Consider the following 15215-nt stretch of genomic DNA (forward strand, 5'->3'; position numbering starts at 1 on the left):
GTTTCATGCAAGAACTAAGCACATCGAGATAGATTTTCATTTTGTTCGAGAGCGTGTTGCAAACGAGCTTTTGGATGTGCGGTTCATTCCATCCGGTGATCAGGTGGCAGACGGTTTTACTAAACCCCTTCCAGTGAGACAACTCGAGAACTTCAAACGACGTCTGAATTTGGTACGTTGCGTTTGAGGGGGAGTGTTAAACGAGTTGTATCTAGAAGGTTGTTTCGTGTATATGTGCCTTGGCTTGTACGTGAAGTTCATTGTAGAGATAAACACCAAATCAGTTGTATAAGATTTGGTTGTTAGTTGTTGTAATCTGTACGCCCATTGAGGTTATATAAAGTGACCAACGGCGACCCTAGAGGTACGACCGAACAAATCTTTCTCTCTGTATTTTGATACACCTTACACCTTTTTTTTTAGTTTTTTCTTTCATTTGTAATCGTCGAGAACTTTAGTTTTTCTTATATCCGTAATTTGTGAATTGTTATTGCCCCATGCATCTCAGTTATGCATCTCGGTTATGCAGAGACCAAACTTCTTAAATAATAAAGCGCGTATTAAGAAAAACTTTTGGGCCACGGGGATAGGATACTGTGAAACCCGGTTATTTGGGACGGTGTGCACCTGTTCCTCCACGTGTTCTCGCCTTCTCGGAGGTTATCGCTGGGCTAGTACGGTGTGCCATACCGTGGGAAGCAATGGCGGCATGGAAGCTCAACAGCGGAGGAGAAACAGGGTGAATACTGAATAGTCACTCGATCATCATCTCCCCTGGACCTGGGCACGCAGGATCAACGGGCGGTCCGGCCACAGGTACCTACGTTTCCATGGGCTATCCATCTCTTCTCTACCCGCGCTGCCGGACACACGTCACGAAGAAGCTAGAAGTCCAGTCCAGTGCCGTAGCTATCACAACTTGCGTGGAAAAGGCCCAGGATAAGCTCAGCTGGGCCCGCGAAACCAACCAAAGCAGATACCCGGTGGCCTTTCCCGCCTTCGCCCATGCCACTTGCTCCACGCGTTCGTCGGACACGACAGCCGTGACCCCACGCCGTCGCTCGCGTCCAGCGCATCCTCCGGCCGCCGTGTGCGCGCGTGGCGTGCGTCTCCACCTAGCTCGCCCACGGTCCACACCACCCGACCAACCCAACCCAATCCGAGCATGCAACCAACACCAGTCCTTCTGCCATAGTGCACCAGCGCGCGCGGCCACCAGCCCACCATGGACGCGGCCGTCTCCCTGCACCACCACCACCACGGCGCGCTCCCCACCGCCGCCACCTCCTCCCTCCCACCCCACCACCGCTCCCTCCACCTCAAACACCCACCACCCGCCACCATCTCCACCCGCCTCGCCGCGACCTTGCCGCCATCCAGGACGCCCCGCCGCTCCTCCACCGCCCCGCCGCCCATCCCAACGCGCGCCGCCACCACCACCACCAGCGCCCGCGCCGCCACGGGCTACGCGGCCGCGCTGGCGGACGCGTCCCTGCGGGCCGGCACGCTTCCACGAGCCGCCCGCCACGCAAGCGCGCTCCTCCGCCGCCTCCACGCGCCTCCTAACGGGCAGCGCCTGGAGGAGGCCGACGGCCGGGTGAGCGCGCTGGTCAGGATGCTCGTCGCCAAGGGCAAGGGCGGCATCGTAGCCGACGTCCTCGCCGAGTTCGCAGCCATCTGCGACCGCCTGCTCGCCCCGCTGCCCGCCTCGGCCTCGGGCGAGCGCGCCCACTCACGCGCCTCCTGCTGCTACTGATCGATGCTTGCGCGTTGGAACATTTTGGTTTGCTTCAGGAATCAGGATTGGCTTCTGGTATGAACCGCGGAAGAATCGCTGCCGGTTAATCTCAGCTTCTGATGCAACTCGATTTGCTACGATTATTTGATTATATGCTTGTGAGCAGACGGTGCTACGTTATGTTTGTCATGTCAAGCGACATGACAAGATTTGAGCTAGCTGCACCAATTCCTAACGTCGCCATGTATGCACGCATCATCACAAATCTTCGATGATCTGTTTTTTAGTTTCATTTTTTGAAACTGGTTGAACACAATACAATTGCTCAACAGAAGCCATTTGCACTAGCACATAACAAGAATTAATGATCGAAAAGGCATCGAGTTGTAGATCCATGCATCCTATATGAGTAAGGTGAGCCTTTGCGGCATTGCTAGACTTTTTGCCGCCGCACCTTTCCAACATAGATGTAATTCTCCATAAAAGGAAGGAACTACGAGAATACATCCGCGTGTTATTTATACCCTTTACTTGTATAATTTTACTTGTTTTCTGTATGCTTGTTATATAGATTGTTCACCTAGGTGCACATCTAAATAACCTATATTCTTGTTAAAGTCTTAAAATTGAAAAGATAATAAAAGGTGTTAGTTGAACCTATTTATCTGATAAAATTCAACAGAACATGTCTGATCCCAACGCTTTGTTAAGTTCCATTTGAGAAATGGCTTCAAACACCTCTTCCTCCATGAGGTCAGCGGTAAGAAGACCATTCACCTCTGAAGATAATTGCGGTATATCATTATTAAAATCCTCATCCATAGAGAAATTTTAGGAGCCAGTGCTCCGAACAATTTCTTATAGTATTCTATTCAGTAATAAATGCTTTGAAATTATCTCCCGTGACTATAGTTCCCTCACCTTTGTTTCAGTTGGAAGATATTTTTCTTCCTATGTTTTCCATTTGCAATTAAATGAAAATACTTAGTACTACCCACATATTTAACTTCAGCACGCTAAGCCCATTTGGTCTCTACATCTCGTCTAAGTTTAGTGATTCGTTCATTTGCATCTCCCAATGCATCCCGTTCGGATACACTTAAAGGTGTTGATTCGGCCTTAATATCTAGTTCATCAATAATAGCCTATAGTTTTTGTTGTTCTTTTTTCATACTTTCCACTTAATTTCTTTGCCTAGCCTTATAGGAAACAACGTAAATGGAGAATCTTTGTTTTGCCATCTCATTCGGCTGCCACCATCTCGTAAAAACACTCTTGCCTGAGCCAAGATAGATCAGAGATGTGCTTTGTTTCCTAGGTAACCATGCTGGCCTAAATCAGTTAACAATGGTGTATGATCATAACTTCAGCGAGGTAGTGCACGAACCCGTGCTAATGGAAGCTTATGCTCCCATTTTACACATGGTACTATTTCATCCAGCTTCTCATAGGTCCAGTGTCTCGCGCCGTTTTTCCCATGTATATTGCCGACCTAAGAGAATTTTTTTTTCACTGTTTAGAAGTTGGTTGTGTTCATTTTCTCGAAATAGGTTGTTACCTCGGTTTATAAATAAAGCAATAGCTGGTTGTGTTCATTGAGAACCCAATACAGTTGCTCAACAGAACCATGTACTACCACAGAACCAGAATTAATGATCGAAATAGGCATCAACCTGTAGATCCATGCATCCTATATGCTTGGTGGCTCCTCTTTTTTTTTTTTTCTTTGTTCAGAAAAACCTGGTCAAATGAAACCAGGGGTTTCTAGACGAGGTCAGGTGAGCTCAACTGCTTGCAACTAATTCAGATAATTATTGTAGCCCATAATGGATAATGCATGCCAGTCCTATCATGTGCTCAATATAATACCTCGAGCCGTGGAGGAGCAATATCGAAACCTGAACCAGATATGAACTACAGCTAGCTGCTTCACTGTTGCTGACAAGCAGCAGTTGAGGATTGAGATTAGTTCAAACCGAAAGCAAAGGATTGCGTTGCATGTACAGATTGTCAGTTGAATTCATCAAACTAATAAGCAGACATAATCCATCCGTCGCTCGACCAATCAACGTGAACAGCGATTAAGTTAGGCACCGCGTGTGACATCTGTGATGCCTACGTACATGTCCCATCTTTCGTGCAATGCTGGTGTTTGTATATGACTTGTGCACTAATCCATGCCATAGACATATTCTGGAGCGACATGTTGACATGTCGGAGTGTTGTTTTTTTTTCATTTCACCATCGATCGAGTTGCTTTCCGATCAGAGGATTAATTTTTTTTTTTTGCGAGAAGATAACGATTTCACAGAAAATTCGATCTTACAGAAAAGCCCAGAAAACAGAAGAAAATACAAAGAAGTCCTTCTGAGCTCCAGCATCGCCGGCATCCCGAACGAGAGGAAGACGCGCCGCCGCCTATGCTCGTCCATACGCCTTGGATCGACGAAAGCATCCCCGTGGCAACCGGGAAGTCCTCACTCACTGCCTCCGGAGAGGTAACGCCCAGGAACATCGGCTCCGCCGCGAACCACCATGTCGTCATCTTCAAGGTCTTCACAGCCCAGAACCGCCGCCCCGCGGAAACTGGCCAGGGATTATTCTCGTGCCCAGCAGCTCCACCGAGCTCCGAACACGCAGACGACGGAAGATCGGCAGCAGAGCTCCTCAGACCTCCACCGCCGGAGAGGAAGATCTCCGTCGCAAAAAGCCACTCCGGCCGCGCCGCCCGCTCCCCAACGCCGCCAGCAAGCTCCCAAACCGAACCTACACTATATACACGCCGCAGATCGGGGCTTCCCCATCCTCCCGCTGCCGAAGCAGCAGTCGGAGGGTGAGGAACCCGCCGATCTGGCGGCGGCGAGGTGGATCGCTCGGGGACGCCCAAAAGTCGCCCTCTCTACTGTGGACGGGGAGAGGATAAGGCTCCAAGGTGCCGTCTCATTGATCAGAGGATTAATTGGGTAGGAGGAATGGAGTGGACAGGCATGGATGGCCTCATATGGATTCTAGAATGAATCATGTGGCGACTTTCTGCCTAACCAACTTTTTGAATGATGATGCCGATGCATGAGAGGAGACCACCATTGATCTTGGCAGAGAAATAAAGCTATATGTATGTACTAGAGTACTCGTACTGCGTACTCTACAATGAGTGCCGAAAGATAAAAGTGCCGGCGACACGCAGCACCTGTACGAGACAAGAGATCTACACTAAGCTATTGGATCCTTTACTACCTACAAACGTACTCCATCCGTTCTGCTTCCTCCGATCCATAGTAAGTGGCGATGAGTTAGTACAACTTTGCAAAGTTTAAATTTCCACGACAAGAGTTATGGAACGGGGAGAGTATCAGTTAACCAAGAACCCTTTGATCTTGAGAATTGACACCCTGATCCATCACGAAATCAACATTTGTTTCATGATAAAATAAAACGAGAAATGGACAGAGAATTAATCAATACCAGCACCCGCAATAGTATGAGCTAGTGATCAACCTCTCCTTCAACCACTCTCGCTATGTCACCCACATATTTATATCTTCGCGCACACGTATGTGAGATGGCATACACGCGTTGAGCTAGCTAGCGTCCGCAGCTACAGGCCGTAGCACTCATATAGAGCCATTGCTGCGGCTTGGCCAGCAGGGTTTGCATTCGTACCAGTCGCCGGAGGAGGCAAGAGCAAGGCAGAGTCGAAGGCATGGAGGAGGACTACGTGTTCAAGGTGGTGGTGATCGGCGACTCGGGGGTGGGGAAGACGCAGCTGCTGGGGCGCTTCACCCGCGACGAGTTCCACCTCGACTCCAAGTCCACCATCGGCATCGAGTTCCAGACGCGCACCGTCGTCATCGCGCGGCGGCGCGTCAAGGCCCAGATCTGGGACACCGCCGGGCAGGAGCGGTACCGGGCGGTCACCAGCGCGTACTACCGGGGCGCGCTGGGCGCCATGCTCGTCTACGACGTCACCCGGCGGGCCACCTTCCAGCACGTCGCGCGGTGGGTCGCCGAGCTCCGCGCGCACGCCGACAAGTCCATCGTCGTCGTGCTCGTCGGCAACAAGGCCGACCTCGCCGCGCTGCCGGGACGCCGCGAGGTGGAGGTTGAAGAGGCGGAGGCTTTTGCAGAGGAGCAGGGGCTCTTCTTCTTCGAGGCGTCCGCGCTCAGCGGGGACAACGTCGAGGCCGCGTTCATGGGTCTGCTCGGGGAGATACACGCCACCGTGTCCAAGAAACGGCTGGAGGTGGACGACCAGGCGGTGAGAGGCGGCAGTGATGGTGTCGCCGACGTGTTGGTGCTCAAGGGGCTGTCGCTGTCTCAGGAGCTGTCCATGATGGAAACCAGCGCCATGAAGACACCAAGCAGGTGTTCCTCATGCTCCTGATACGATTTAGCGCATGTCTGACGGATCGAACAATTCTTAAGACTGAGTAGACAAGCTGTCACTCATTAGTCATTTCTCTTTATTTTTTCTTTCGTCCAGCAAAGAAATAGATTGTTCTCTTGGTGAGAAAGAAGATATCAGCAGAGATATAACAGGTCTATCTTCTCTAGTCTACCAGCTCATGGCTGATGAATTCAACAGTTCATTATTGAGTGAAGAACAACGCATCTCATCAGTGTTATCTGTCTCAGCGAGTGCTCGGTTCTCTCGAAGAGTAAAATTGAACTGACATAATTAAGGTGTGTGAGTAATCAGATGAAATGAAAAGCACCGTGTTTGGGAAGAATCGAAGGGCACATTTCTTCAATATGTGTATACAGTCTACCCTAAGTAGTTAAGTTTCATAAAAAAAAATTACAAGACGACCAGAACAAGTGTTCCACATAACGATAAATTTCTGTTTTTTTTTTACCACACAGAAGGATGGAACTTGAACATCAGTGCGAGCTTTGCCAGCTGCAATTAACTTCAAAAAAACCAGAGCAGCCCCATGACGCTAACTGAATCAATACACATATGCTGAATCTTGCGTAAGAAAACCTAACGATATTGAGGTAATGCCAGCGCTTACTCCACTGCCGATTTGCATGAGATCTAGCAAAAGGAAAACCTTGTGGTTTTAGTTCAAGGGGAAGATGGCTCTTGCGGTTCCGACTGACTGTTCTGAACTATTCGAGACATCATCTTAGATATCTCAAAAATTGCGCTCTGTACCTGGTCATCTTCAGGATCTGACGGCCGGATCCACACAGGTGACTGTAGGCCCGACTTCTTTCCCTTCCTAGATGTTGACAAAGCTTTCTCCAGGTCTGATTGCTTCAAGGGTCTTGGACTCTAAGGCAGCAATTACAAACAAGAAAGTCAGAATTAACATGTAACAAAGACTGTCAATAGCTTAACGGCTACTATACTGCTATCCAGAGATAAATGCAGAGATTCCCAAACAAAAGCCTAACTAAAACTTGTAACAGATGTTTGTCTACAAAATCACATAAATAATCAAACAGCTATAAGTCACACAAATATTCATGCATGAGGTTGACATTAACGGGCACACCCAGACGAACAAGACCAAAGGGAAGTTAACTGACTGTAGAGAAGTACTGGCTACTCACATCTGGTCTAATCCCATCCTTCTCGCTGCTCAAAATCTCCCTGATCGGGTAGAATGCAGCCTGCTTGCACAATTCTAGGATATCTGATCCAGTAAAGCCGTCACACAAACTGGCAATGTAATCGTAATCGATGTTGGGCTCGACATTTTCACCCTTCAATACAACTTGAAGTATCTTGCTTCTTTCACTGCGAACAGGAACCCCAATTTCAAATATCTGTGTAAATCGCCTGAGAATGGCCTCGTCTAGCTCAGAAGGTCTGTTTGTAGCAGCAAGCACCATCACCCGAGCATTCTCTACAGAGCCATAATAATTCACGTAAGAGATTGATCAGTACTAACTATGGAAGTTCGACTGTAGAAAGCACACATGCATATGTAAAATAATTCATTATTTTCAGATATATAAGCCAAGCAAAATCTCATGTGGGTAACCAAACTGGGCATCAGAACAAGTTTGGCGAAAGAAGTCCAAATGACCCCCCTATGTATTGGGTTTGGGATGCTAGACCCCCCTAAGTATTAACTGGGACACATAATCCCCTTAAGTATGAGATACCAGCCAAATCACCCCCTCAGGCTGCTGATGGCTGTTTTAGTGGTGGTTTTGGTCCACGCTCCTCCCTCTGGCACAGCGCCGCTCTGCTTGGCACAGCACCGCCGCTCCAATCTCTCCTGCCGCTGTCTCTCATCAAATAGATGCGTGTCTGCCCCATAGAGGGAGAGGCCGAGACATAGAAGACGAGAGGGGCTGCAAGCACAAGCAAGGAAACGAGCCGGAGAAGGATGACGCGCAGCCTTCTCCTCGACGTCGTGGTGGTCGTGGGGGAAGGCGAGTGAGGTGTCCGGCCGTCCGGGCTGGCGGCGCCTACCCTCATATGGTCGTCTTCGGCAGCAACTACTGCGGCCGCCGCGGGCTTCTCCGCCACCTGAAACGCCTGTAGTGCCGAAAGAACCTTCCTCTGCCGGCGCCGCCCATGGGGACCTCTGGCCGTTGTTGTCGTTGCTTCTGCGGCTTGAGGTGGCGGTGGCGGCGGCACTGCGCCTGCACGATGGATGGCGGGTCAGCAAGAATGGCGGCTACCTCCAGTTCACGCTTGCTGAACTCCTCCTCCGCCACGACCCGGTGTGCTCACGGCCACCATGGATCTTGGCCAGAGAGAGTGCGAGCGAGGGAGATTGGTGTGCGTGTGCGATGGCGAGAGCAGGGGACAGGAGGCAGATTAGTTTGGGTTTGTTTTGGTTTAATAGCGGAAAGAAGTCACGAGTTTTGTGACGCGAGGTTCCCGGCGCCGCCGTGCGTGAGGTTCTGTGACGCGGCCAACAGGGCACTCGGCGTCGGCGCGCGCAGCCGCTCGCGGTGGAGCAGCGCGATCCTCCCCGCCTCCCGCACCACGGCGCCATCGGTGAGCGTTTACCCCTTCAGCTCGACCTCCGCGCGCACGCTGGCGAGGAAGGCAAAAGACCTGGGGCGGCTGGTGGCCGGGTGCCTTCCGGACGCCGCGCTCCAGATGCAGATACACGCCATGGTCGCTCTCACGCAGGACCTCTCCTCCGTTTCACCCTTGTTGACTCGGTTGTGATTAATCCAAGCCAAGGCCAGCTCCAAGATTCCTGATGCACATACATTTATTCCCATCCAGATTGATGCTGTTGAATCGATACATCGGTGTCCACGAGGACCAAAACCACTACTAAAACAGCCATCACCATCCTGAGGGGGTAATTTATCCGGTATCTAATACTTAGAGGGGTTATATGTACCAGTTGATACTTAGGGGGGTCTAGCGTCTCAAATCTAATACATAAGGGGGTTATGTGGACTTCTTTCCAGGTTTGGCTGATACAAAAATACATTCTTATTATCTGTTTCAGAAAAGAAAAAAAACTATCTCATGTCCACCTCCGAGATCAGACCTTATAGAAGTATAGCTAAGTCTACTTTCTATGAGTTTAGCTTCTCCTAAGTTTACAACAATCATCCTGTGTTTGATATTCTGAGATAAACAATATTTCGAACTTGCTATTGTCAAACTACTATAGCTGAAAGTTAACATCATAAATCATATACTACCTCCATTTCCATTCCAATGACAAAGGCACATGTGTATTTCAAAAATCGTCTAAGATGGTATGGGCATATTCAACGAATCAACGCAAGCCTCCGGAAGTTTCAGTGCATAGTGGATGGCTAAAGCGTGCTGATAATGTCAAGAGAGGACGGGGTAGACCAAACTTGACATGGGAGGAGCCCGTAAAGAGAGATCTGAAGGACTGGAGTATCACCAAAGAACTAGCCATGGACAGAGCCGCGTGGAAGCTTGCTATCCATGTGCCAGAACCATGAGTTGGTTACGAGGTCTTATGGGTTTCACCTCTAGCCTACCCCAACTTGTTTGGGAATAAAGGCTTTGTTGTTGTTGTTGTCTTTGACTAGGTAATATTTGATATAGAATTGGCTCCACAACTTCCATTAGAGAGTGTTTTTCAATACAAATCTAATGATATCCATTATGTACTGTATAATCATGGTATTGCAACTTACAAATACGTGGAGGGAGTATTGCAACTTATCAATTAATGTCCAGCAGCTTAAAATGCACACTCACACTATTTATAGGAATGGAGGGAGTATTGCAACTTAGGTGGAGTTCACATAAATAATACTAACCACATTAAAAGCAACATGAAGAGAACATGTACAGAAAAGCAGATTCTGAATCTGTCAATTCTTGCATAAAGCTGTTGGCTAGTTTTTAGTTGCAGGACATTAATTGATTCAAATTTGTCAAAAACACCACCTATGTCTAACAATAACAAACATAGTCAAGACGTATAACATAAGTAAACTGTTAACACACTCTTGTCTCCTCATTTAATTTCACAGAAGTACATTTGTGACAGAGTAAAGTTATTACTATCTAATTTTAACTTAAGATGTCCAAACTGGGCTGTAATGTCAAGGGGGGTATTATGTGTAAAATGGCATGGTTAGGAGCACTGTCAATCAAATCAAATAAAGATACACATGTCACAAGATTATGTGATAATATCTGCAGCTTTATGAATATGAAAATATCATTGGAACTAATAACCAAATCCAATAGGTAACCAAGAAAGACGAAATAGTAAACAAGTGTTTAGTCAGCATAGATGCGCTTATATGAAGTCAATTTCCACATAAACTTGACATAAAGATACTGTATTTGTTGCTAGTACATTCATCAGACTTAGTTCATCATAACAAGGAAATAAATTAGCGTATGAATTCTAGTAATACGAACCAAAAGATTTGAATGGTGTGGACGATCACAAATAGATATCGATACATGTTTTTTATGGGGTGAAATCGTGTTAAGTCCTCAGATGGACATGTACTGGATTGAGATCAAACGGACACATAAGAAGATCTACATATATTTTGTGATAATGCGAAATGAAAAAAAAATGGCGTGAGGGGTAAAGAAATGTTATTTTGATAGTTACAAGAATCACTTTGTTGAAGGCCATATGTGTCATAGAGATTAAATCATGCAACTCCTTAGACTGACTATTGAGTTCAAGTGAATTTGTACACGAACCCTAATAATACAAGAATAACAGATGCCCACAAGGTGGGAATTATCAGAAGCCACCTTTGCTAGCATGTACATTTATGGGGTAATTTTGGTGGAGAACATTTTCAGTACAGATCAACATGTATAATTCACAGACAGAGCCATGGAGTACTGAATTGCTATCCAGATGCAAAACAGCTATACTCTAAGAGGCCATCCAAAATAATGCTACTTTTCAAAGTTTTCAAGCAGATACGAGTGCGTAATAAGCACTCTTATTGTTCCTGAAAGCAAACGGGGGAGGGCACTCACGATCGGTGGTGAAACCGTCCCATAGGGACATGAACTCCGTCTTCATATTGGTCATAGCTTCATGGTCCGTGGTCCTTCGCTGTCCCAAGAAACTATCAACCTCATCGATGAAGATGATAGCGGGCTGGAGCTTGTGGGCGAGGCTAAACACGGCGGATACTGGCACATACAGTTGCACAAAATCAGCATCTTTACACGAGAGATTTATACAACAGCACAAGATTGGTTGCCACGGGACATTACCTAGCTTCTGTGCGTCTCCGAACCACTTGCTCATGAGATTGGAAATCCTGATGTTGATGAAGACGGCGCCCGACTCCTTGGCGATGGCCTTGGCGAGCATGGTCTTGCCCGTGCCGGGCGGGCCGTAGAGGAGCACCCCCTTCTGCGGGCTGAGGAGCTTGCCGTACGCGAATAGCTCCGGGCGGCGCAGGGGCAGGATGACGAGCTCGTAGAGCGCCTGCTTGACCTCGTCGAGGCCGCCGACGGAGTCGAACTCCACGTCGATCTCGTCGGGGTTGATGACGTCGCACGCAATCACGTCCTGCGGCAGGGGGCGATTGGAGGAAAGATCAGGTCTTTGGGTTGGGAAGGGGTGGGATTGGGTTGGGTTGGATAGGGTTGGTGCGTACCTCGTAGGGGGTGGTGGAGATGAGCGGCCTGCCGAGGCGCTTGGCGATCTCCTTCTTGTGCTGCAGCGCCTTCTTGGAGGACTCGCGGTTGGGGTCGAGCTGGCGGAGGCCGGCGAAGAGGACGAGGCAGCTGAGCGCCGCGCTGGCCGCGTAGAGCACCAGCTCCTGCACGAACCGCGACGAGTCCGTCGACCTCATCGCCGGTGGTGGCCGCCGCCCGGAGTGCCCCGTTGCTTGCGGCGGAAGGGAAAGGGGATTCGATTGGATTGGATTCGTTCGTGGAGGGGATGGGGAAGAAGATGGTGGATTGGGATTTTAGGAGGCTGGCTGGTTCGGCTTGGCTTTGGTCGCTTGGAGAAGGGTTTGTTTGGTCGGTCGTTCGTTTCGTTCCTCTTCCTTCCGTGCGGCTCTTCTCCTTTCGGGAAGCTGTTGTGTTGTTGTGTTGCGTTGTGCGCCGCAGAGACTCTGGAATTGGTTTGTTTGGATTAATTGCTTCTTTTCTGTTTCTCCTTTTGCGTTTGATTTGACTCGGATGTCACTTGCGTGCACTGAGTATGTTTTGTCACGACTTTTTCTTGGGGAAATTGTGGTGGGATGCCACGCTTAAAATCGGGTAGAGAAAGCTGATGTCTCCTGCATCGGTTGGACTATCATGCGTGAGATATACCTTTCCAAAAGTGTTAGTGGAGAATCAACTTGTGGTTGAATGGTTAGGATGGCAGTGACACCTCTAGCCCACCAGGGTTTAAATTCTAGATTTAATATTTTGGATGGTTAGGATGGCACTGGCGTCTTTGGTTGTATTGTGTTTAACAAAAAAAGAAAGTATTTGGAGTATTCGAAAGTTATTCGCTCTGCTCATTATTATAATGTAAGTTCTTTTTTTAAAAAATTCACCTATCTAGATGGGTTTCAGTTTGTAGGTTCACTTATTCCAGTCTATATCTAGTCCATACTAAAATATATAAAACATTTTATCATGGTGAGCGGAGGAGTGAGTTATATACGAATCTATGCATAATTCGTAGTTCATATAAATGTTGTATATACATATTATTTACGTCTACTTCTTAGTATCTGAAAGAGTAAAGTCCGAAATAAACCTTAAACTTGTAGATGGTGTTGAGATCAAATCCTGAACTTTTGATCCCGGAAATCAGCACCCTATACTTACAATTCCAGGTCTAAGGTGTCATTTAATTTGTTTCCAAACGGCGGGATTGGTGACAAAGCCAGGTCCCGGCCCCGTCGAGAAGTGGCGGCGCCTTCCGTTGCGACTCCTCAGCACCAGAGGCGACGCACGCCCACGTCCCGAGAACCAGAGGTCGCCCTGTACAGCATCCCCGAGAAGTAGGTGCTACTCCTAGCCGTGCCCCGGCAACACTCCCGCTTGAATCTAATTGATTACCTTCTTCCTCCACGGCTCCACCACCTCACCATTGCTGCTCCTCCGTGTGCATACAGCCATATATACATGGAGCTCGATCTGGTCACCCAACGATGCAGGCCGTCTCAACTCGAGGAGCTCCTCCAAACCTGAGGTCGGGCGCCTACCCTTGGTCGTCCGCGTCTCCTCGAGCTCCTCCGCGTCCCGGTCTGCGCTGCCGCGAGGTCCTGAGGCCTGAGCACGCGCTGTTCCGAGCCGCTCTTATTTCGCCCATGCCGCGTCGAACCGTCCCCGCGAGCATGAGTAGTGTGAGACCTGAGGTAGATGAACTGCAGCGTGGCTTGGTGTTAGTGTCCGTGAATTCATCCAAGATATCACGAATCTGTGACTCCCACGATGTAATCGAGCTGAAAGCGTCAATTTTATAGTCTCAAACGAAGTATTCACGTTTAAGCTGCAATGTGCATTAATCGAGGTTTATCAATCAAAATCATTGCAGCCCAACAAAGCCGCCCCAATGAAATTGTGGTCTTCCAAGTTCCAATTCAACTAGATCGTTGTCCATCTAGCGGAATCGAGTTGGTAGTACCTAATACGTAGTATGAGGGATTCGCTAGCGGAATTTTTCTGCACTGCCGTTTGGAGGTTCTTGAGTTCTCTGTCTCTCTGCTAATGCCGTCTTTCATGACGACACGATGGCGTTGTGCTTCTGCAGGGGACTGAGCAACGCTCAGAGTCCTTCTGGGAGGCTGTAGTGACTACGGCGACGGGTGCCGACCAGTCTTGGAGGAAACAGCGGGCATCGCAGCAATTAAGCGATGACGGGTGCAGGGACTCCACAGGCATATGCACACGCCGTTCGTCCTGCTTGTCCTGGAGGAAAGCGTGAGACGAACCGAGGAAGAACATGGTGATGAGCCATCCCAATTTGCTGAGTGAGACTAGTCAACGTTCATAGCGCTGCCTACGGCCACATCAGTAAATCCCGGCGGGAAACGAGTGTGTGACAAGGAATGTCCGGGATTGGGAGTTCAGGGTGCTGATTTAAGGGTGAGAGTTTAGGGTTTGAATTGAACTACCTCAATAAACTTAGGGTTTAATTCAGACTTTACTCTATCTGAAAATATACTACCACATTATCTTTGTTGCCTTTTTCCGGCGGATTTCGGAAACATTGATGTAACACTGTGTTTGGATGCATAGAATCTGGCTGTGGAATTGGAATTTGGAGCGAATAGGCCCAATTCGGCTGTTTGGGTGGCCTTAGAATCGAGGCGTGGAAACGATTGGCAAATTCCGAGCCATCCCCGCGAGCGTACCGTTTCACTTGGACACTTTCCGAGCCCGAGACCTCGGAAAGGCGTGGAATCGCACACCCCTTCGTCAACGCTCGCGACAACAGAGAAGGAGCTCGCCCTTCTCCGCCCGCTAGCGACGGAGCTCGGCCTTCTCCGCCCGGCGGCGGCGTCTGCAGCTCCGGTAAGCCACGCCGACCTCTCTTGTCCCGTGCCCTCCTCTCCCCATCACCCCATCTCACCCCTCCTCCAACGGCGGCGAGCTCCCCTAACCCTAGAACGGCGGCGGTAGGGGAACGTCGCCGGACAGGCCTGGCCGGTAGGGGAACGGCGCGACGCGGCCCCGGGCGGTGGCCTGTCCCTGGCCGGTAGGCGAGCAGCGTCGGGCGGTGTCTTCTACCTGTCCTGTAGGGGAACGACGGCTTGTGGTGGCCCCTCCCTGGCCGGCAGGGGAACGGCGGCGGGTAGCATCGACGACAGGGGAACGGCGGCGTGCGTGGCTTCTCCCTGGCTGACTCCAAGTCCACCTCTCCCTGCCCCTTTCCAATTCCAATTCGAGGCTGCATCCAAACATGATTTAGAATTCGGTGTCATCCCGTGATTCCAACAACAAATACATTGTACATCCAAACAGCAAAATTGAAATGGAGGTCATTTCCTTTCCACCTTGGATTTGGAATTTCAGTCCAATTCAATTCCACGGCTAAATTCTGTGCATCCAAACACAGCGAGAGAT

The 15215-nt window shown here is 49.2% G+C and overlaps 3 protein-coding genes across 4 annotated transcripts; 2 read left to right on the plus strand and 1 right to left on the minus strand.

Annotated features, from left to right (window-relative positions):
- The first annotated feature begins 1076 nt into the window (after positions 1-1076).
- LOC127312832 (uncharacterized) lies at positions 1077-2259 on the plus strand. Its single transcript, XM_051343392.2, has one exon. It carries the CDS (start codon positions 1226-1228, stop codon positions 1754-1756), a length of 531 nt encoding a protein of 176 aa, XP_051199352.1. The 5' UTR covers positions 1077-1225; the 3' UTR covers positions 1757-2259.
- A 2959-nt stretch (positions 2260-5218) lies between these two features.
- On the plus strand, positions 5219-6369 carry LOC127312831 (ras-related protein Rab11A-like). The gene has a single exon (XM_051343391.2). The coding sequence runs from the start codon at positions 5442-5444 to the stop codon at positions 6120-6122; it is 681 nt and encodes a 226-aa protein (XP_051199351.1). The 5' UTR covers positions 5219-5441; the 3' UTR covers positions 6123-6369.
- Positions 6370-6457: 88 nt separating this feature from the next.
- LOC127312830 (uncharacterized) lies at positions 6458-12094 on the minus strand. Of its 2 annotated transcripts, XM_051343390.2 has the most exons (6): positions 11798-12094; positions 11409-11709; positions 11166-11324; positions 7298-7593; positions 6897-7016; positions 6458-6776 (listed from the first exon to the last, which is right to left on the minus strand). In XM_051343390.2, the coding sequence occupies exons 1-6, from the start codon at positions 11993-11995 to the stop codon at positions 6750-6752; spliced, it is 1101 nt and encodes a 366-aa protein (XP_051199350.1). In that variant the 5' UTR covers positions 11996-12094; the 3' UTR covers positions 6458-6749. The 2 variants fall into 2 exon arrangements, with proteins under 2 accessions (XP_051199350.1, XP_051199349.1); XM_051343389.2 differs by having other exon boundaries at positions 6458-7016.
- Positions 12095-15215: the final 3121 nt, after the last annotated feature.

Source organism: Lolium perenne, chromosome 7, assembly GCF_019359855.2.
Source record: "Lolium perenne isolate Kyuss_39 chromosome 7, Kyuss_2.0, whole genome shotgun sequence".
Classification (NCBI taxonomy): Eukaryota; Viridiplantae; Streptophyta; class Magnoliopsida; order Poales; family Poaceae; genus Lolium; species Lolium perenne.

What these genes read in the sequence shown, in the direction of transcription:
- LOC127312832 (XM_051343392.2), top strand. Translation starts at nt 1,226, where the DNA reads ATGGACGCGGCCGTCTCCCTGCACCACCACCACCACGGCGCGCTCCCC.
- LOC127312831 (XM_051343391.2), top strand. Translation starts at nt 5,442, where the DNA reads ATGGAGGAGGACTACGTGTTCAAGGTGGTGGTGATCGGCGACTCGGGG.
- LOC127312830 (XM_051343389.2), bottom strand. Translation starts at nt 11,995, where the DNA reads ATGAGGTCGACGGACTCGTCGCGGTTCGTGCAGGAGCTGGTGCTCTAC. An exon ending in CGGAGACGCACAGAAGCTAG is followed by an intron (nt 11,325 to 11,408) that starts GTAATGTCCCGT and finishes TGTATGTGCCAG; the next exon opens with TATCCGCCGTGTTTAGCCTC. An exon ending in AGGATGGGATTAGACCAGAT is followed by an intron (nt 7,017 to 7,297) that starts GTGAGTAGCCAG and finishes TTGCTGCCTTAG; the next exon opens with AGTCCAAGACCCTTGAAGCA.